Source organism: Myxocyprinus asiaticus, chromosome 5, assembly GCF_019703515.2.
Source record: "Myxocyprinus asiaticus isolate MX2 ecotype Aquarium Trade chromosome 5, UBuf_Myxa_2, whole genome shotgun sequence".
Classification (NCBI taxonomy): Eukaryota; Metazoa; Chordata; class Actinopteri; order Cypriniformes; family Catostomidae; genus Myxocyprinus; species Myxocyprinus asiaticus.
Genome location: NC_059348.1, coordinates 4,702,289 through 4,724,003, shown reverse-complemented (window position 1 = coordinate 4,724,003; position 21,715 = coordinate 4,702,289). Strand labels below are relative to the sequence as shown.

Sequence of the window (21,715 nt, the reverse complement as noted above, 5' to 3'; positions counted from 1 at the left end):
CTGAATCTATGTGAATCTATGTTATTCCAGGATCGACTTCAAAGACATTAGTCATTAATCTTACAGTTAATACAAAATCTTTGTTTAAACACTGGCCTTTAACACTTACTTAGTTTACACATTTTAAACCATGACTTGCACTGCACACAAATAACTAAAACTGGCATTATATTCATGCTGTTTAGCCAGAGGTGAACTGGCCCCCACAGTGAGCCTGGTGTCTCCCAAGGTTATTTTTCTCCATTAACCAACATCTTATGGAGTGATGTGTTCCTTGCAAAATAATCCACACGACTCCAGTCAACAAATAAAGTTCTTCTGAATGCAAATGATTGATTATTTTTAGAAACAAAACAATACTTATATACTTCTAACTACAAATGTTCGCTTCCGTACATCTCTGTGACTGCGCTCATGAGAGGGATGATGTAAGCTCGTTGGTAAGGTCATGCGTCACGTGGAGGAGGAGTCAGGAAGCGCGTCATGGTTTACATAGTTTTTTTATTTATTTATTATTATTTGGAAATTATTTTTATTTTATATTATATTGTTTTGAAATTGTTTTGGACAGTTTTGGTTTGTGAACTGCACAAGTTTCTCTTGTAAACAATGATGCAAGTTTCTCTTTTTAACCCTTGTGCGACCTTCAGGTCATTTGTCTTTTCCATTTTTGTTTTTTTCGATCATTTTGGCTGTGTTAATGCCAACGGCATAAATTTTTGCAAAGGTGTGTATTTTTGGGGGAATTTTGATATTTCAACCTCAGTTTCTATAATACATCTATAATACACTGTGTACACAAAATAGTTACACTCAGGAACTTAAGGACAAAAATGTCCCCATTGAAACCTATTAAAATTGCAGTATTTGATACCAGTGCCATTAAAGCAAAAAATCTGTTTGGTGTATTATAGAGCTCTGCAGGCCATTTGAATAAATGATGCAGCTACAATTGTGTGGGTGTGTTGGTATGGATGTCAGAGTGTGTTTTGTATGTGTGTATTGAGAAATGTGTGTGTGTGTGTGTGTGTGTGTGTGTGTGTGTGTGTGTGTGTGTGTGGGCAGGTTTAAGTGGTATACGAGGACTTTTTTTAGGTTACAAACTGGTAATTACAAGGGTATTATGCTATAAATGTGGTTTATGAGGACATTTCTAGTGTCCCCATAATTCAAATCGCTTAAAAAAACATACTAAACAATGTTTTATTGAAAATGTAAAAATGCAGAAAGTTTTTGTGAGGGTTAGGTTTAGGGGTAGGGGTAGGGTTAGGTTAGGGGATAGAATCTATAGTTCGGACAGTATAAAAATCATGTGTGTGTGTGTGTGTGTGTGTGTGTGAAAAATAACAGTGGTATTATTTAAACAAACTGGCATTTAAAGGGTTAAAATCCTGAAAATGAATGAATATTTGGTAGTTATGATCAGGACTGATGTTGCTAAAAAAAACAAATATGACTCATTGAAAGTGGAAAATAATATTAAAATATAATATTATTATGGTGTTTTTTTAACGCTGACATTTTTGTCCTCTAAAGACCTCGGAGTAACTTTTTTTACTGACACACAAGGGTTAAGCCAAGATACAAAAGTAAGCAATGTGGAACTGAAAGTTGGTCTGTCAAAACCTTCTTGAGATCAGTGACAGAGATTGTAGTTCTTTGTCTGAGGAAAAGATTTGAGGAAAAGGTATTGTCAATTACAGGATTGTGTTACAGTTAATATTCATCAATATTGTCACAAGTAATGCTGCCAGGTGGAAAGTGTGCAACAGGACTCTTATTTTGAAAACAATGTCTGACCAGTTGTACTGCCATCTGCCATTTTGTTCAACTACAGCAGGAAAAAGAACGCTGAGCACAGGGCTGCATTTCTGTGCATCAAATATTTTCTTTTATGCCTTCCCTGAGATACTGTTTGTCTGTAAGTAATGTAAAGATGATCATTTTAACATTAAGCACAATTTTATTCAATAGACCATGAGAATTAGTATTTTAAAAGTGTAATTCTGAAGAAAATGTCGTGTATTCTGTCTTATTTGAGTGCTGAATGTAAAGCTCCTAATACATATAGATTTAGTGTATTTTGTTATGTATTTCTAGAAAACATTTTTAGAATAAAAATTTGAAATCAAAACTTTGGTGCAATGGGAGCACACCTAAATGGAATGCTGTAATTTACACTTTTCACGATTATATAATTGCGACAGCTGTAACTGTAATCTCAATTATTTATTTGATTAATTATGCAGCCCTTACTGAGATAAATGGGTATTTGTTGCTTATTTGAAGCAAATTAGAAGAACATAATTAAAAGAAACTTACAACATCGCCAGTTCACACCCACACAGCAATCACAATTCAAACCTTCAGGGAAGCCCCTCCTACTGTAATTCACTTATAAATTCTGGAAATATTCCCATCATCCTACAGGTGAAGAAAGAGGAATAAGATGTCTTACAAAGAGGAACAACTCCAAGTGTAGCCATTGAAGTCTACTGACATAAAATTGCAAAAATGAAGTCTGTTAAACAGGAGATTAAAGACTTGAGTGATCCAGAGCCATGTATAGTGAAACATGAAGATCCTGAGGAACAAAGAGGTTGGTGTTCATTCTTGATTCTTCACAATGATTCTTGAGGAACATTAAGGTAACAAAATTTCAAACAGTTCTTTAGATCTGGCAGCTGTAATTAGAAAATCATAGAACAATAGAAGAATCTACCAGATTTTATGATATTAATATGAGAGTGACCGAACTAAATTTCAGCATATCAGAGAAAACATAAAAACAGACACTTGGCTTAAAATGTAATTGATTAAAGTGATTAAAATAAGGTTCAAATGTATTTCTTGTTTCACATTTATCACAATTTACTGTTCATTTTAGACTTGATGAAAGTGAAAGAGGAAAGCCAAGAACTGAATGACGATGAGAAACATCAGTATTATAAATCTTCTAGTGGTTCACAGACTGAAAATAATTTTAAAAAAAAAAGAACTCAAAGAACAAGAGCCAAAACAAATTGCACTTGTTCTCAGTGTGGAAAGAGTTTCACACAAAAAGGGAACCTTAACACTCACTTAAAACTTTACTCTGGAGAGAAGCCATTCACGTGCCAATGTGGAAAGAGTTTCACATTTAAAGGAAACCTAAAGAGTCACATGATACTATACACTGCAGAGAAGCTATTCACATACCCTCAATGTGGTAAGAGTTTTGCAATAAAACAACATCTTGAGAGGCACCTGAAAATTAACACTGGAGAGAGGCCTTTTACATGCTCTCAGTGTGGAAAGAGTTTCAAACAAAAAGAAAGCCTCAAGAGACACCTTAGTCTTCACTCTGGAGAGAAGCCATTCACATGCCTTCAGTGTGGAAAGAGATTTACGCAAAAAGGAGATCTTGAAAGACACCTGAGAATTCACTCTGGAGAGAAGCCTTTCACATGCCCTCAGTGTGGAAAGAGTTTCGTACAAAAAATACACCTTCAGAGGCACCGAAGTCTTCACTCTGGAGAGAAGCCTTTCACATGCTTTCTTTGTGGAAAGAATTACACAGAGAGAGGTCAGCTTGATGTTCACATGAGAATTCACACTGGAGAAAAGCCTTTCACCTGCCATCAGTGTGGAAAAAGTTTTGCCAAAAAAGGAAGCCTTAAATGTCACATGAGAATTCACACTGGAGAGAAGCCTTTCACATGCACTCAGTGTGGAAAGAGTTTTGCAATAAAACGAGATCTTGAGAGGCACCTGAAAATTCACACCGGAGAGAAACCTTTCACATGCCTTCAGTGTGGAAAGAGTTTCACGCAAAAAGGAGATCTTGAAAGGCACCTGAGAATTCACTCTGGTGAGAAGCCTTTCACATGCACTCAGTGTGGAAAGAGTTTCACTCAAAAAATACACCTTCAGAGGCACATAAGTCTTCACTCTGGAGAGAAGCCTTTCACATGCATTCAATGTGGAAATAATTACACAGAGAGAGAACAGCTTGAGGTTCACATGAGAATTCACACTGGAGAGAAGCCTTTCATCTGCCACCAGTGTGGAAAGAGTTTTGCCAAAAAAGGAAGCCTTAAGTGTCACATGAGAATTCACACTGGAGAGAATCCTTTCACATGCACTCAGTGTGGAAAGAGTTTTAAACAAAAAGAAAGCCTCTGTAGGCACCTTAGTCTTCACTCTGGAGAGAAGTCATTCACATGCCTTCAGTGTGGAAAGAGTTTCGCACAAAAAGGAGATCTTGAAAGGCACATGAGAATTCACTCTGGAGAGAAGCCTTTCACATGCACACAGTGTGGAAAGAGTTTCACACAAAAAATACACCTTCAGAGGCACCTAAGTCTTCACTCTGGAGTGAAGCCTTTCACGTGTGTTCAGTGTGGAAAGAATTACACAGAGAGAGGACAGCTTGAGGTACACATGAGAATTCACACTGGAGAGAAGCCTTTCACCTGCCATCAGTGTGGAAAAGGTTTTGCCAAAAAAGGAAGCCTTAAGTGTCACATGAGAATTCACACTGGAGAGAAGCCTTTCACATGCACTCAGTGTGGAAAAAGTTTTGCAATAAAACGAGATCTTGAGAGGCACCTGAAAATTCACACTGGAGAGAAACCTTTCTCATGCCTTCAGTGTGGAAAGAGTTTCATGCAAAAAGGAGATCTTGAAAGGCACCTAAGAATTCACTCTGGAGAGAAGCCTTTCACATGCACACAGTGTGGAAAGCGTTTCACTCAAAAAATACACCTTCAGAGGCACATAAGTCTTCACTCTGGAGAGAAGCCTTTCACATGCATTCAGTGTGGAAAGAATTACACTGGGAGAGGACAGCTTGATGTTCACATGAGAATTCACACTGGAGAGAATCCTTTCACCTGCCACCATGTGGAAAAAGTTTTGCCAAAAAAGGAAGCTTTAAGTGTCACATGAGAATTCATACTGGAGAGAAGCCGTTCACATGCACTCAGTCTGGAAATAGTTTCACACAAGCAAGCCATCTCGCAATTCACATGCGCTAATCACTCTGGATTAAAGCCATTATATGTAATCATTGTGGCAAAAAATGTATGTGGGAATCACATCTAAAGGGACACCTGACAGCTCATGCAAACAAGAAGCCTTGCATGTGTTCTTTTTGTGGAAAGAGTTTCATTATATCAGGACACCTTGAAACCCATTAGAGAGTGCATATTGGAGAGAAGCCATACCACTGCACTTGTTGTGGGAAGAGTTTCACCCATTCAGTTGGTTTACAGATGCATTTAAAAAAGCAATGTCCAATGTTGTCATAGTGAGCAAAGTTCATCTTCAGGGTCAACACTTATTTAATGCAACATCAGTCATAAAACTTCAGTCATATCACTACATCTGCTGGCTGTAGTTAAAAAATAATAAGGAACATAAAGATAAATATTAGATAGAGACAGAAAAATGGCATAAAAATGCATATAAATGGCCTTATATAACAGATATCTACCAAGTTTGATGTAATTAAATTAGAATGACCAAATTTAGCACCTCACTTAAGATAAAATTCAATTGGTGTTCACTAAGTTATTTATTTTTTTCCACAACTGAATAGATTTTTGGTGATTTCTGAAAACATAAGAAATAATTTATAATATTCTTCAAAAGTTTCTTACAGTTCTTAAACTTGAGTAGAAAAAAGATTCAGCTCACTGAACAAGTGAGAGGACAAATCATGTAAGTGGAGGTGCAGAGATTTAGAAATGTGTTATTTTAATTGACCCTTTAATTGCTTTAATCATATTATCTGAGAGGAGCTCACATCAATAGCCAGCAAGAAGAGTCTTTCTTCTGCTCTTTATATCTGTTCTTTATATGACCTGGCAAACACAGCTCTAACTTTAAGAGATTAACTTTAATATTCTTCCTGATTGAAGAGGGTTGACATTTACTGTTAAAATGTCAAAATGTTGCAGTGAATGCAGAATGCATGTATGTTATCTTAGAAGTGTCTTAGGTGGTTTTCACACTGGACATATTTGCTGCTTGGTCTGAATCCGAGCACTATAGTTCCCTGTGCCCCCGCAGTGTTGGTCTGGTTTCAGACTCGCATATAATTCTGTCGAACCCCGGTGCTATTCCATCATCAACTTGCATCATCACAAATGTGCACATGATGGAAAACACAATGCGGGTCACTATATTTGTGTTTTTTATTAATTTGGTGTCATGTACACCAGAGTGATTGAAACTTGCGCCTCTGTCTGTTGTATGCCGACCACCTCCTACAGGTAGTCTCGGGTTTGGTACCTTGATCTGCAAAACAGCTTTCAAATTGCCTACTTTTCACGCAAACTGTTCTCTGTTTTGAAAGTAACCACCAGTGTGAAAGCCCCCTTAGAAGACATAAACAGAACAGTCTGGCATTTTAATTGATGTCACAATCTGTCAATGATAAAAAGTCAAGAAAAATATGACTGGAAAGACAAAGCAAAATAATATGATACTGTGAGTGCTTCTTATATATTAAATTGTGCATCCTTGTTTCCTTGCTCCTCTGTCCTTGAGCCCGCGACTCGGAAACCGATTAAAGTCCACCATCATTACGGACATCAATTCTCTAAATGCACCGTGAGGAGGCGAAGACGGAGGAAGCACCCCGAGGACACTTGAGCTTAGAAGCAAAAGGAGCATCCAATGAAGAAATCTTTTTTGTTGAAGCACCTGACTCACCCATTTCACATCTGACACAACAGTTTTAGTTCATGTTTCACCTTTGTGGTTTAAATAAATTATAATTGTCAAATACTTCAACAGTGCAGCTTGAATTATTAGGTTTTATTATAAAACTATCGATAAATCAACTTTCAACAACATAACGGCAAGCGTTCCGAGGTGATGAAGCTGCGCAAAGATGGCCCTTGAGTGAAAATGACATTACATTTTACAAATCTGTCTTGCTTCAATTCCTCCATCTTGTTTTTTGAAAATGTGGTTGTCACTATCGTAAATGAATGAACTGTGCATGTACAGAACAGAATTAAGCATTAAAAGGTGAACTGACAACCAAATTTAGCTGCAATTTGTACCCAGCCCTCAGGTAGTGACATCTGCATTTTCAAAAATTCCTTGTAGTGAGTACAGAACTGAACTGAACAACTAGTTTTTAATGACATCATCAGCAGCATGTGTGAGATGTGTCCGTCTTCTCCTGGTGTAATCACACAAAGAGAGGTATGTGTCTTCATTCATAAATTCCAGTATCTCTCTCATCAGTAGTTTCTCTCATCAGCCCTGCAGTCTCAGCGCTGTTTAACAACAGCCACTTAGACGTGCATAAACAAAACACAGCGATAGTTTTGACAGCAGCTAACTAAACTTTGCCAGATGATAATACATCTCTGAGGCCTGTACCATGAAGCCGATTTCAGTGGCTAGCCAGGTAAGTTTTAGTTTAGTTTGCCTCAACCCCAGGTTTTAGGTACCAAGAACGTTGGTTGGCTTTTGGCTGTGCTAATCCCCATAGTAACTTGCGCTACACGGCTAACCTGTTTCGTAGCAATTTTCGTTCTGGATTACAGATCGCTAACAGATGCTGAACCAATCAGCTGTGAGTAAAATGACATCTCTGACACAATCAAGTCACTCCCCCATGTGAAATATTTTAGAAATCCACAAAATCGACTCTTCATGATATTGTTTATTTGATAATCTAAATGTAGATTTTCAGCAGATAGAGTAATATATTTTATTTAAAATGTAATTGCTTTTTATTTACCCTCTTCTGCCATAGCAAAAATATCTTTGAAAATATAAGCATAACATATTAGGCTATCTATAAAACAGCCAGTAAGATGGATTAATATGATACCTGCAACAAATTATCGTTTTTAAAATATCAATAGCTCAAGATTGCTATGGAATGGGGTGAATATCACCCAGACCCCTTCTTTCTTTCATAGACTTGAGATGAACATACATTATTTTACTTGAAGTTAAAATAATATAAGCAATGAGCAATATAAGCAGTACACAAAATACGTCTTTTACAAAAAGAACAGATACGTCTTGTTATTGCTTACCCATTTTTTGCATACAGTATTCCAAGTGCTCACTTTTTAATTAATCAATAGTAGCCTTTCTTTTTTTTTTGCTTTTTTTTTTTTTTTGCAAAAGACTATGTACAAATTGTACATCACGAAAGAGAAATAAAAAAATAAAACAGGATGTTATTTTGAATAACCATATCAAATAACCATTCACAACATATTCTATAAATAACAATATTTTATTTCAAATTAAGTGTAAAGTTAAGGCATCACCTCCTGTTTTTAAATATTAAATGAGATTGAACATCATACCTCATATTTTAACAAATTTTGTTCAAAAATCTGAAGGAAACAATCAATCTAAATTCATTTATATTTTAAGCAAATCCCATTTATGTTCACATTCCAGACTATTATCATTCATTTTAAATGTTATTTTCTCCATTTGGTATATTTCCGAAATCATTTCTCTCCATCTTTGAAATTGTTGGGGTTCAGGTTTAAGCCAATTTTTTGTAATCTGTTTCAAAGCTGCTATTCTGATTACCCTAAATATATTTTGTTCAGTTTTATTTCTTAAGGACAGTGGCGTTTTACCCAAAATAACGTTTTCTGGGTGTATTTCTGTTGTGTAGTTAAATATTAAATTAACCTGTCTAATCACTTCATTCCAATAAGTTCTCAGTTTAGAGCACTCGTATAGAATTTGACTGTAATGAGCCTTTTTTTCCTCCACAGTTTCTCCAACAACCCTTTAACCATGCTATTGTATTTACTGTGAATAACAGATGTTAAAAAAAAAAAAAAAAAAATCTCATTTGTATCTTCCAAGTATATTCCCTGCAAACACTGGATTGAATAGTATGGAATGTATTGTATGATATTTCTTCCCAGTCTTGCTGATTCATTTGTATTTTTAATTCATCCTCCCACCTACATATAATTTTATTCAGAGTGTCCTGTATATTTCTTTCAAGTGCACTTTAAAATTCCTAACATTTTTATCGGATTAGTTGTATGTACCAATTATATAATTTATAAATGGATGCATTTTCTTTAGTTATTTTACTTTAACTTCTGTTTATTAATTTCTTCTCTGTAAATAATTAAAAACACTTGTGAATTTGGAAGCTAATAATACTTTTTTGCTAGGTTTGAAAAGGTATCTATTCCTTTATCAGTGAACAGGTGATATATTTTCAGACCTCTATCTGCCCAAAACTCAAATGTATTATCTAATCTATTTGGCATGAAATCAGGATCCTTAGCAATTTCTTGTAAATTAACTATATCTTTCTTCATTTTACTATTTTTCTTTTTTTTCTAACCAAATTCTAAAAGTACTATTAGTACAAATATTATCTATTGATTTAGATGTGTTGCTTTTTTGGGTAGGAACAGGGATATACTAGTAGGTTCCCCCATTTGATACATTTCCATCTTCCTCCATTTCACTTTATATTCATCGTTCATCCAAATCAATATAGGCTGAATTTGGCCAGCTTTATAGTAATGTATTACATTTGGGAATTCTAGTCCTCCAAGACTTTGACAATTTAAGAACTGTATGACTAATTCTAGGTTGCCTATTATCCCATATACATACACACACACACACACACACACACACAAAGTAGTTTATTCCATTGTCTAAAAACACTTTGATATACTAACTGGTAGATTTTGAAAAAGTAAAATAAACTTAGGGAGAATATTCATCTTTATTGTCTCTATTAAGAAGAAAACACAAATACACATTGATCAACAATGGCCATAGCAACCAAAGAGCTCTTTTTTCCAACCATAAACCATCTCCTGAAATCCATCACTTCAGACTCTCTCCCTGCAACTGACATTCAATACAATACATTCTTGGACTTTTTGAAGACAAAATAAAAACCATCCAGCACACAATATTGCAAAACAAAAGGCTGCTGCATCGAGAGCCTAACATCCTCAACTCCAGGAATTTAACACCATATCCCCTAAAATCATAACTGACCAGATTAAGAAAATGAAACTTATCACCAGCATCTTTGATCCCATCCCGACACATCTCAAGTTATGCCCAGCTTTTATTACATGCATCACACTAATTGTGAACAGCTCTCTTAAATCTGAATCAGTTTCCTCCCATCTCAAAACAGCTGCTATCACTCCTCTGCTGAAAATCCCAAACTTGATCAGAATACACTGTCAAATTACTGACCCATTTCTAATCTGCTGTTCATAACCAAAGCCCTTGAAAATGTTGTAGCAACACAACTACATAACCATATGAACCATCATAATTTTAACAAGATTTTTCAGTCTGGTTTTAGACCCTGCCTCAGTACAGAAACTGCCCTGGTCAAAGTGAAAACGATACGCTGAGGTTCGCTGAACCCATTATTATTGGTTCTGTAAGGTCTCACCGCAGTTTTTGACACAGTGAATCACAATCTCCTCCTGTGCAGATGACAAGAGGACAGTGGACTGCAAGGAACTGCTCTAACGTGGTTCTCATCAGATCTCTCAGATCGCCTACAGTCTGTTGCTCTTGAGGTAACCAGATCTAGGACCTAGGTTGTCTCCTGCGGTGCTCCTCAGGGGTTAGTTCTGGGTCCCATCCTATTTTTGATCTACATGCTCCTGTTGGGTGGAATTTAACACAAAATAGGTGATGATACTTAGCTATATTTAAAATCTATGCCTAATGCTTCCTCTGCATTAGCAAAAGCTAAACAACTGCTTTGTGAAGATACATTTTTGGATGTCCAACAATGCTCAGCCCTCCATGTCCCCAGAACTAGACTCCGTACCATGGGTTCTCAGTCTATGGTCCTTGTGGAACTGACTTCTGACTTCTCATTTCCGTAAAACAGGTTGTCTTGAAGCTTTCAAGAAAGATCTATAAACCCATCTTTACCAGCAAGCTTTTCTGCTGTCTTAGATTTACTTTGTCCATTTACCTTGAGACTGCTATGCAAATGAAAAGTGCTCCATAAATTTAAATTATAATTATTAATAATATAAACTTGAAAAAGTTTATAAGTGAAGGTGTCTAATGTGCTTTGTCATTTATTAAGAAGGCTTATATATTATCTTTCTAATTTCTGTAGTAATTATTAATTCAGTTTTTCAGCACCTGCTTAAGCATTTTGTGTTGTGACACAGTAACATAACTTTTTCTTTTCTTTTTTCATTTTTACTGTGCCCTTAAATTTGGCTCTATTGGACGGGAAACTGTAAACCTAAGGTCATGGAATTCCTTCAAGTCTACCATGTCACACGCATTCTGCCAAAGGACTGTCTCCTTTCGTGTTGCTTCATGGTAGAAAAATGTGCACTCGTCTTAACATTCTTTCTCCTCCAACTGTGAGCAAGGATGCTCATGCCATGAGACAGGTCAAAATCAAATCAAATCAAATCAAATCACTTTTATTGTCACACAGCCATATACACAAGTGCAATAGTGTGTGAAATTCTTTGGTGCAGTTCCGATCAACATAGCAGTCGTGACAGTGATGAGACATATACCAATTTACAATAAACATCAAATTTACACAACACAATTTAAAATCTAATATACACATAATTACACAAAACACAATATACAAATAATAACATACAGTGTACATTATACAATACACACAATATAGAATACATTATATAATAAAAAAAAATAGTATATATAGTATATATAAAATGTACAGTAGATTGTATTGTACTGTATTGACATTCAGGCTGTCGGTTGATAGTCAGTTGCCAGTGTGTTGTTAAGAGAATATAATTTAGATCTAGCCTACTATTGTTATTAATAACAAATAATGCACTCCTCTCTGTTGTCATGTGTATTTTAAAAAATACTGTTCCAGGTCTTAAAAATGCGTTCAAATATTGAATTGGTAGTAAATTTGTATTTTGTGATTGAAGAAATAGGTAGTGTAAAATTACTTTTATTTATTCATTTGTATTTATTTATTTATTTATTTTGGGCGTCTGGAATGACTTTTATTTTGATTCGTCGTTTTTGTGTTGTTGTGACGCCATAAAGCTGCGCCGAGATTCATTGATCTGCTGGTTATGTTGCAGTTTTTTCTTCAGGATTTAAGGTGAATAAAACGATACAGCACGTTCAAAAGTGCTTCAGAGCTTTACAGATGTGTTCCAAACAAAATGTTATGGACATCATTTTGCTGTAGTAAGTGAAGTGCTGATAATTGTTACCTTATAAATGTGTTAAGCGCATCTACACATTTTGCATTGCTAAATGTATTTCATAATGTTTTTTTATTTTTTATTTTTCAATAAAAATCATTACTATATGTTTACAAATATTTTAGCTTGAAATCATTCACAGACCATGTAGTGGCTAATTTTACCCACTGAATGTCTGTTATTCACTCTATTGTTCTGCCTGTCTATTTAATTTAATTATTTATTTAATTTAGCCTCATCATTTTACAGTTTAATAATTGCACAAGTCCATGCCATGATTTTGATTTAAATTCGATGAATTGTGCAGCCCTGGAAATAACTGTATTTTCTTATGTATGTATGTTTCTTTCTTAGTAGTTATATGTGCCAATTTAACAAACAGATGCAAACCATTATTTAAAATGATTTTTTACAATATTACCGAGGAGGGTGTTCTCAGTAAATGACAAAGGGCAATGATTCAGAAGCTTTAAAGTAATATTTTGTGTTTAATACGAAATAAAAAGTTAAATAAAGTTAAGCTCAATCAACAGAATTTGTGGCATAAAATTGATTACCATGAAAATTTTGACTTGACCTTTTTTTATTTTATTTTTTATTTTTTTAAAGCAATCAATAAACAACTAACTGCACACACCTGAGAAGTAATTGATAGGTGCATCGGACACAAGCTGTAGCAAAGCCAATGAAATGGAAAACATCTGCACACTCCTGGCTCGCAAAGAGTATCAAAATTTACTAAGCAACGTTTCGGTCACTTGACTTTCATCAGGCATTTACAAACAGAGTGCAGCAGCACCAAATTTAAAATATGTCATGACCAATCAACACATCTGATGACCTTGACATCACAACCAATGACAATAATAAAATAGAGAACATCTAGAAAATGCCTATAAATACAGAAAAGGGAAAAACATCACATATACAGCAGCCCAAATACATATAATAAATTGCTCAAGTAAGGTAACCCACACCATTACATACAGATCCTTTTCTTTAATTTATATTCCATATACATATATATGCGTATATACAGATACATGCATACGTATACACACACATACATATACATGGAATAAACTTTATCTACAGTATATCTACAGCATCACATTAAACAAGGCTTCATCATTAAGTCCCATCAGTGATGAGGTTTGGAGTGTGTAGATCCAATAAATCTCAGGTCTCTGCAAAATCAATTCAGCGTTGCCTCCTCTTGGTGGCATCTTAACACTCTTGATGCCACAAAAGCGCAAAGAGGAGACATCATGATTAAATTCAACAAAATGAGCAGTGACAGGATAATTTAGATCTTTTCTCCTGATCGAACACTTATGTTCACTAATTCGTTGTTTTAACTGACGTGATGTTTTTTCCACGTATCCAAGACCAAAAGGGCGACGAATCAAATACACAACATGGATAGAGGAACAGGTGATAACAGAGTTTATTGAATACCTTTTACCAGTTCGCGGATGACAGAAATGTATTTTTCATTATCTGGGAAATCTGAATCAGAGTGACATATCCTCCTCTTCAATCTATCAAACTGACTTTTAGGAAGACCCTTTTTTAGAAGAGTAGGGTGAAAACTGGAGGCAAGCAAAAGAGTATTTCAGTCAGTGTCTTTTGTAAATAAGGTAGTAATGAGACTCCCTAAGTTTTTCTGAACCCACATGTCAAGACAATGGACACGTACTGAACTCACTTCCAAATTAAACTTCAAATTCTGCACAAAACCATTTAGAAGTTTTACAAAATCAGGAATTTTGTTAAGATCCCCCACAAAAATACAAAATACATCACCAATGTATCTATACCATTTTAAGATGCGTGAAAGGAAAGGATTAACATTGCTGTTAAACACATAACAATGCTAAAAAAAAAACACACACAAACAAATTAGCATAATTAGGGGCAAAAATCAAGCCCATTGCTGTCCCACTCAATTGTAAATAAAAATCATCATTGAAACTAAAATAATTATATTTCAAAACATGTGAAGCCATATCTATTAGAAATTCTGAAGGTGGAATCACATCTCCTCGGCCAGAATGATAATGATTTAGCGCACAAAGTCCCCCCTCATGAGAGATATTTGTATATAAACTAGTTATGTTCAAAGTAAGTAGCAAAGATGTCTCAGGTAAACCTTGTTCATCTTATATTTTTTTAATGAAATCCGTAGAATCTTTAATATATGCTGGTAACGAATGAACAAAAGGTTTAATAAAAAAAAAAGTCAACATATTGAGATAAGGGAGATAGAAGAGCATTAGTTTGAGCCACAATTGGATGACCTGGAGGATCAATGAGTCTTTTGTGAATCTTTGGTATAGAAAACAGGCCTGACAGGATGCTGGCATTATAGGAGTTCAAACTCAGTTGGAGATATCCATCCTTGGGTTTTGCCATTATTCAAAAAAGGAAATACCTCAGATTGATAAGTAAAAAAAAAAAAAATCTGGGTTCCAGTGAAAGTGGCCGATCTGTAAACATTAAAATACTCACTCTTTCAAAAGTTCAGCCACAAGACATAAACAATATGTTAACATGATTTTAGTGTGATAAATCGCTTACCTTTTCTGTGTAAAATGTATTTTACCAAGACAATTTTACAACTTTTTTGCCATGACAATGTAATGTCAAAAAACCCTGAAACGACTGGGAAGACTATTATTTAAACAACTTTAAAGCTCAAGTAATGCATGAGTTTTAACATAGTTATTGTGTGCTTTTATAAAATTATAAAGTTCCAAGTTCGTTGCTGCCTTTAAACCCTCCAAAAATTGTCCACATTAATCTAATCCATTGTAACTGCCTCACTGTAACCTCGATATTTGCTTCTTTTTGTAAAGAAAATGTTGGATGTTCAAAGTTCATTTTTGTGGTTATCAACATTATTCTACAAATGACTGTAGCCACAGACCCATGAGAGTTGAGGAGGTTTCTAATTTTTCTCATTTCTTTTTCTTTTTTTCCCCCATTTTTCTTTTCTTTTTTTCCCCCATTTTTTTTTTATTTTATTTTTTTTGGTTACATTTATTTGGTATTTGTAATTTCTTTAACAAGTGATAATGAGAGAACGGTGAAAGTATGTTCTGAAATGTTAAGATAAAAAACAGTAAATCAGAAAAATAAAAATATACACTACTGGTCAAAAGTTTTGAAACACTCATTCTTTATTATAATTTTTTTTTTCTTCACATTTTAGAATAATAGTAAAGTCATCAAAACTATGGAATAACAAATGGAATTATGGGAATTATGTTGTGACTAAACAAAATCCAAAATAAATCAAAACTGTGTTATATTTTAGCATCTTCAAAGTAGTCACCCTTTGCCTAGAATTTTCAGAAATGTACTCTTGACATTTTCTCAACCAACTTCTTGAGGTATCACCCTGGGATGATTTTTAAACAGTATTGAAGGAGTTCCCATCTATGTTGGGCACTTATTGGCTGCTTTTCTTTATTATTTGGTCCAAGTCATCAATTTCAAAAACTTTTTTTTTTTATTATTAAATTTTAGTTTTGTAATTAAATAAATTAATATGTTGGCACAATTATATTTTTGTCTACAAAACTAATTTCAAACACTCAGATCAAAAGACTTTTAAGATCATGTGAAACATTTCAGTCAAGTGTTTCAAAACTTTAGTCCAGTAGTGTATATATACACTATATTGCCAAAAGTATTCTCTCACCCATCCAAATAATTGAATTCAGGTGTTCCAATCACTTCCATGGCCACAGGTGTATAAAATGAAGCACCTAGGCATGCAGACTGCTTCTACAAACATTTGTTAAAGAATGGGCCGCTTTCAGGAGCTCAGTGAATTCCAGCGTGGTACTGTGATAGGATGCCACCTGTGCAACAAGTCCAGTCGTGAAATTTCCTCGCTACTAAATATTCCACAGTCAACTGTCAGTGGTATTATAACAAAGTGGAAGCGATTGTGTAGTGCGCAGAGGTCGCCAACTTTCTGCAGAGTCAATCGCTACAGACCTCCAAAGTTCATGTGGCCTTCAGATTAGCTCAAGAACAGTGCGTAGAGAGCTTCATGGAATGGGTTTCCATGGCCGAGCAGCTGCATCCAAGCCATACATCACCAAGTGCAATGCAAAGCGTCGGATGCAGTGGTGTAAAGCACGCCGCCACTGGACTCTAGAGCAGTGGAGACGCGTTCTCTGGAGTGACGAATCACGCTTCTCCATCTGGCAATCTGATGGACGAGTCTGGGTTTGGCGGTTGCCAGGAGAACGGTACTTGTCTGACTGCATTGTGCCAACTGTGAAGTTTGGTGGAGGGGGGATTATGGTGTGGGGTTGTTTTTCAGGAGCTGGGCTTGGCCCCTTAGTTCCAGTGAAAGGAACTCTGAATGCATCAGCATACCAAGAGATTTTGGACAATTCCATGCTCCCAACTTTGTGGGAACAGTTTGGGGATGGCCCCTTCCTGTTCCAACATGACTGCGCACCAGTGCACAAAGCAAGGTCCATAAAGACATGGATGAGCGAGTTTGGTGTGGAAGAACTTGACTGGCCTGCACAGAGTCCTGACCTCAACCCGACAGAGCACCTTTGGGATGAATTAGAGCGAAGACTGTGAGCCAGGCCTTCTCGTCCAACATCAGTGTCTGACCTCACAAATGCGCTTCTGGAAGAATGGTCAAAAATTCCCATAAACACACTCCTAAACATTGTGGAAAGCCTTCCCAGAAGAGTTGAAGCTGTTATAGCTGCAAAGGGTGGGCCGACGTCATATTAAACCCTATGGATTAAGAATGGGATGTCACTTAAGTTCATATGCGTATAAAGGCAGATGAGCGAATACTTTTGGCAATATAGTGTGTATATATATATATATATATATATATATATATATATATATATATATATATATGTAAGTAAATGTGTGGACCAATACAGAAATTCTGACATTTATACATTTGTACTTTTGGCAGGTCCAGTCGTCGCTACAACACAGTGATTGTGAAGTCCCCCTCGAAGCAATTCACCAATAAATGCTCTGAATATTCCTGTCATCTTTGAATTGAAGAAGAGTTTCCAGAAGTGCAGGACAAACTTTTAGTGTGTCAACAATTTCTGACACACTACTGCAAAGATGGATTTTATTAAAGAGGAGAGAGAGGACATGGGTTATCCAGAACCACACAGAGTGAAAAATGATGAAACTGAGGAACAAATAGGTTTGTGTCTATTCTTGATTCTTCATTAATGACTTCTTACTATCTGTGTAGCATTAATGTAACTAGGGGCTACAGATGGTTTTAATAGTTCAATTCTACAGTTGAATTTACAATAAAGGGCAATGCTATAATTTACTAAGTAACACTTTTTTCATTATGAATCAAAATGGGTTTCTCTATTGTTGAAGGCAATGACAAATTCCATATTTTTAAGCCTTGAAACTCTGTTTTGCCATGGCATCATTTTTAAAACAATAGCACACAGGGATGCACAGAACTTTTGGCAACTGATAGTTAAGATGAAAATGTTATTTTAGTTATTTTAGTAGCAATTTTAGTTTTTGGCAGAAAGTAAAAAGAAAAAACAAAACAAAAATTAAACAGAAACCATTACTTTAAATTCAAGTAACTGAAAAAGTTGACATGGAGAAAGAGCAGTGTTCATGAGATATTATCCTAGTATAATTTCATTTACTGTAAATGCTGGTTGATGAAAAATTTGCTTAAGTTCATGGAGGCACACAACAGTCAAAGTTAAATCGAACCAATTTCAGCTATTGCAAGCTAGCACGATACCCAAAGTTATTCCCTGAGGTAGATTGACATGACTTTACTCTTACCGTGGATATAGAAATTCACCACCCCCTTTCTAAATATTCACCATTTGTTGTCTTGCAGCCTAAAACGTATGTACAATTAGACTTGTTTCGGTCTTATTTAAACACAGTAACCCACAATATATGAGTGAAAAAAAAATACTTTGGCCTTAACCATAAAATGCCCTTATCTGTTAAGTGAACACCCTCTTGAGCTAATACTTGGAGGAACCACCTTTTGCTTGAATTACAGCCATGAGTCTTCTTGAATATGTCTCACACTGGGACTGTGTAGTATTTCCCCATTGTTCATTGCAGATTTCTTTGAGCTCAGGCAAATTGCCTGGTGAACATTTATGGACGTCATTCTACAGATTCTCGATGGCATTTCGATTTTAGGGGCTTTGACTAAGTGCCCCTAATCGATCTGTAATTAGCCAATTCTCCAGGATCAAGAAGAGGTTCTGAGATTATAGGGAACACCTCTTTTAAGAGCTTAGTTGGTATCGGATCTAACATACATGTCGTGGCTTCTGATTTTTTTGATAGGTTTTGTTAGCTCTTCATGATCTATGACCATGAAGGATTGAAGTTGCTCATGAGGAAAATTATGAGACCCTGTTTTCTTAGGTGCTGTGACAGTTGATTGCATAGTTCTAATTTTATTTCTGATTATTTAAATTTTGTCAGTAAATAAATTCATGAAGTCATTACTATTGTACTGCAATGCAATATCTGGTTCAGTCGATTCTTTATTCCTAACTAATTTAACCACAGTACTGAATAAACACCTAGGATTGTTGTGGTAATTTTCTATGAGTTTGCTAAATATGCTGACCTGGCAGCTTTTAGTGCCTGTCTGTAGCTACAGACACTATCATTCCATGCACCACGAAATACCTCTAATTTTGTATTCTTCCACTTGCGCTCCATTTTCCGAGCTGTTCTCTTGAGAGCATGAGTGTGATCATTATACCATGGTCCGGGGCTTTTTCTTTAATTTTCTTAATCGAAGTGGGGCGACACTATCCAGAGTGCTAGGGAATACTGTATATATATTTTATGTTACATCAAGTTCTTCTAGACTTTTTGGCTTACTGAGTATGTGAGACAATTCTGGAGTATTATTAGTGAAGCTATCTTTAGTGGTCGAAAGAATAGTTCTACCTGAACGATAGCTTGGTGTAAAGTGAGTGACATTAGCTGATCGCAGCGGAGATGAGGTAATGATCTGAGATATCATCGCCCTGCGGTAGAATTTATATAGTATCAACATCAACTCCAATTCTAGCATATGATTATGGTGATGAGTTGGTCCTATCACATTTTATCTGACTCCAAGAGAGTTGAGAATATTGATAAATGATAATCCCAATGTGTCATTTTCATTATCTATGTGAATGTTGAAGTCACCAACAATTAAAGTTCTATCTACATTAACTACTAGATCTGATAGAAAAGTATGACCCGGGTGATCTATATACTGTAGCAAGCTAGGTTTCAGTCAAACAGAGCACATCCAAACTATGATCTGTAATAATGTCATTTACAATTAGCGTTTTGGTAGAAAGAGATACAGCACAACACCAGACCCTCATGGTGCTGCGGAAGGAACAGGAGAAGTGTTTTGAGTTGCTCCTCCAGGCCCAGGCGGAGGACCGGCGGGTGTTGCGGAGCTTGTTGTCCCAGGAGGGGGCTTCAACCGTAACCCCAGCAGCAGCTCCGAGTGACGCTTGCGAGATGACACCACAGGATGACCCGGAGGCCTTCCTGGAGCTCTTCGAGCACACGGCCAGAGCCCTGAAATGTCCGTGCTCACAGTGGGCTGTCTGTCTGCTACCGCTGCTGTCTGGGGAAGCTCAGGGCACAGCAACTCCCGGTTGCCAAACTCCTGGAGTATTCCGATTTGAAGAAAGCCATCCTGCAACGGGTCGGTTGCAGCCTGGAACAGCACCGACAGCAATTCCCACACTGACGCTGAGCAAGGCGGTCACCCGTTTGCCTTCGCACAACAGCTCCGCAATGCCTGCCGGCAGTGGTTGCTGGCTGAGGAGGAGGGCGACGACGTCATCAACATCGTGGTGCTGGAGCAGTTCGTCTCCCAACTGCAGAAGGGGACGGCAGAGTGTGTCCAGTGCCACCGTCCAGCGTCGCTGGAGGAGGTGATCCAGTTGGCTGAGGACCATATATACATGAGATCACATTAAACTCTAATGATGACGTGCGAGAGCAGCACTGCAGTTTGTGCCTGACTGAGCTCACAGTCCAGATTTACTCTAAACTTTCCAAACAGCTTCAGGTGATGAAGATCACTGCAAAGTATGAGGGAATTATAATGCAAAAATACAAAATAAGTAAATACAGAAGCACTCTCGTTGTGGAATAAGTGGAGCTGGAGCTGCCGCTCTGCTGAAGCAAAACTTGTGTGTCGAGCTTCTTTAAAGGAAACACCCTGGTATTACATCTTAAATGCAGTTATATTTAATGCGTTACAGCTTTATTAAAGTTCAAATAATATGGAAGCAGATCATGTAAATAACTACAAACTCCGAAACTGGCATTTCTCTGTGCGGTCAGCGCCTCTTCTATGAGTTGCGCGAATGTCCCGATCTAAGGGGGAGAGATTGAAACTGCACCCGGCTGAGGCACACTCTGTCGCAGGGACGCTCACCCCTCGAGCATGTACGCTTATATCCGCAGTCTGCAGCTAGATTATAACGTGATGGCTTGCAATTTATTGAATCATAATATATGTCTGTGTGCATTTCTGATCATTGAATTGGCAATACGCAGCTTTATTAATAAGAGAGAGTTTGTTTTTTTGTGAGTTAAAGATGGATTGAAGTGAACAAAAAGGTGAGAGAGGGTAGTGCTCGCCCCATTATACACTGCAACAAAATAAGTTTTTAATTTGTTATTGTTTTGGCTTGTTTTCCTATATAAATATCTAAAACTCCTTTAAAACAACGTACATTTTCTTTAGCAGAACATTTTTTTTAATCTGAGAATGTTGAATATATACAAATATTTTAAAATGTCTAAAAAAAGATGCATTCACCTGAGAAGCAGCATATAAGATATTTAGACTTACTTTTATAGAATAGATCTTGAATATAAGTATATATTGTCTTTACTGCACTCGCAGAAGTATTATATACAAAATACACTTATATTTAAGATTAACATTCTCTTAAAGCAAGTCTAAATATCTTATATGTTGCTTCTCAAGTAAATGTATCTTGTTTTAAGGATTTTTAGACAATTTTAAATGGAAAATAAGACAAAAACACTTGATAACAATAGGATTTTTTGCAGTGCATTTCTTTACTGGATTAAACTTAATAAAAAGTATTTTTACCCTTTAATTCAGTGAGTGTCATTTAGAGGTATTTTTAAAAGATGGTTTAGTCCTCTTTATTGTTAGTAAGCAGCACGTTTAATACAACCTTTAAAATCGAGACATAAGCTGAATAGTCATTTAAGAGCTAATGATTAATCATTTGCAATAATCGCAGAATAGTCGAATAATCGTTCTAATAATCATTAGATTAATCGATTATCAAAATAATCGTTAATTGCAGCCCTAGTTGATAATGTGTCTTGTTTACATTCTGAATTCACGGAGCTGATGCACTAATTCAATATGCGGCCATAATATACGCCCATTACACTGTTATTGTAATTTAGGATGA

General features: G+C 36.1%; 1 protein-coding gene and 1 pseudogene across 2 annotated transcripts in view; both read left to right on the top strand.

Annotated features, from left to right (window-relative positions):
• Positions 1-1,798: 1,798 nt before the first annotated feature.
• LOC127440729 (oocyte zinc finger protein XlCOF6-like) lies at positions 1,799-6,774 on the top strand (annotated as a pseudogene).
• A 5,270-nt stretch (positions 6,775-12,044) lies between these two features.
• Positions 12,045-21,715, top strand: part of LOC127440736 (oocyte zinc finger protein XlCOF6-like) — a 29,141-nt gene continuing 19,470 nt past the window's right edge. The window contains exons 1-2 of one of the 2 annotated variants that reach the window (XM_051697540.1): positions 12,045-12,109; positions 17,182-17,427. In XM_051697540.1, the coding sequence (XP_051553500.1) occupies positions 17,343-17,427 (85 nt within the window). In that variant the 5' untranslated portion in view covers positions 12,045-12,109; positions 17,182-17,342. Of the gene's footprint in view, positions 12,199-17,181; positions 17,428-21,715 lie in introns of both variants that reach the window. The other variant, XM_051697541.1, reaches the window with a different exon arrangement.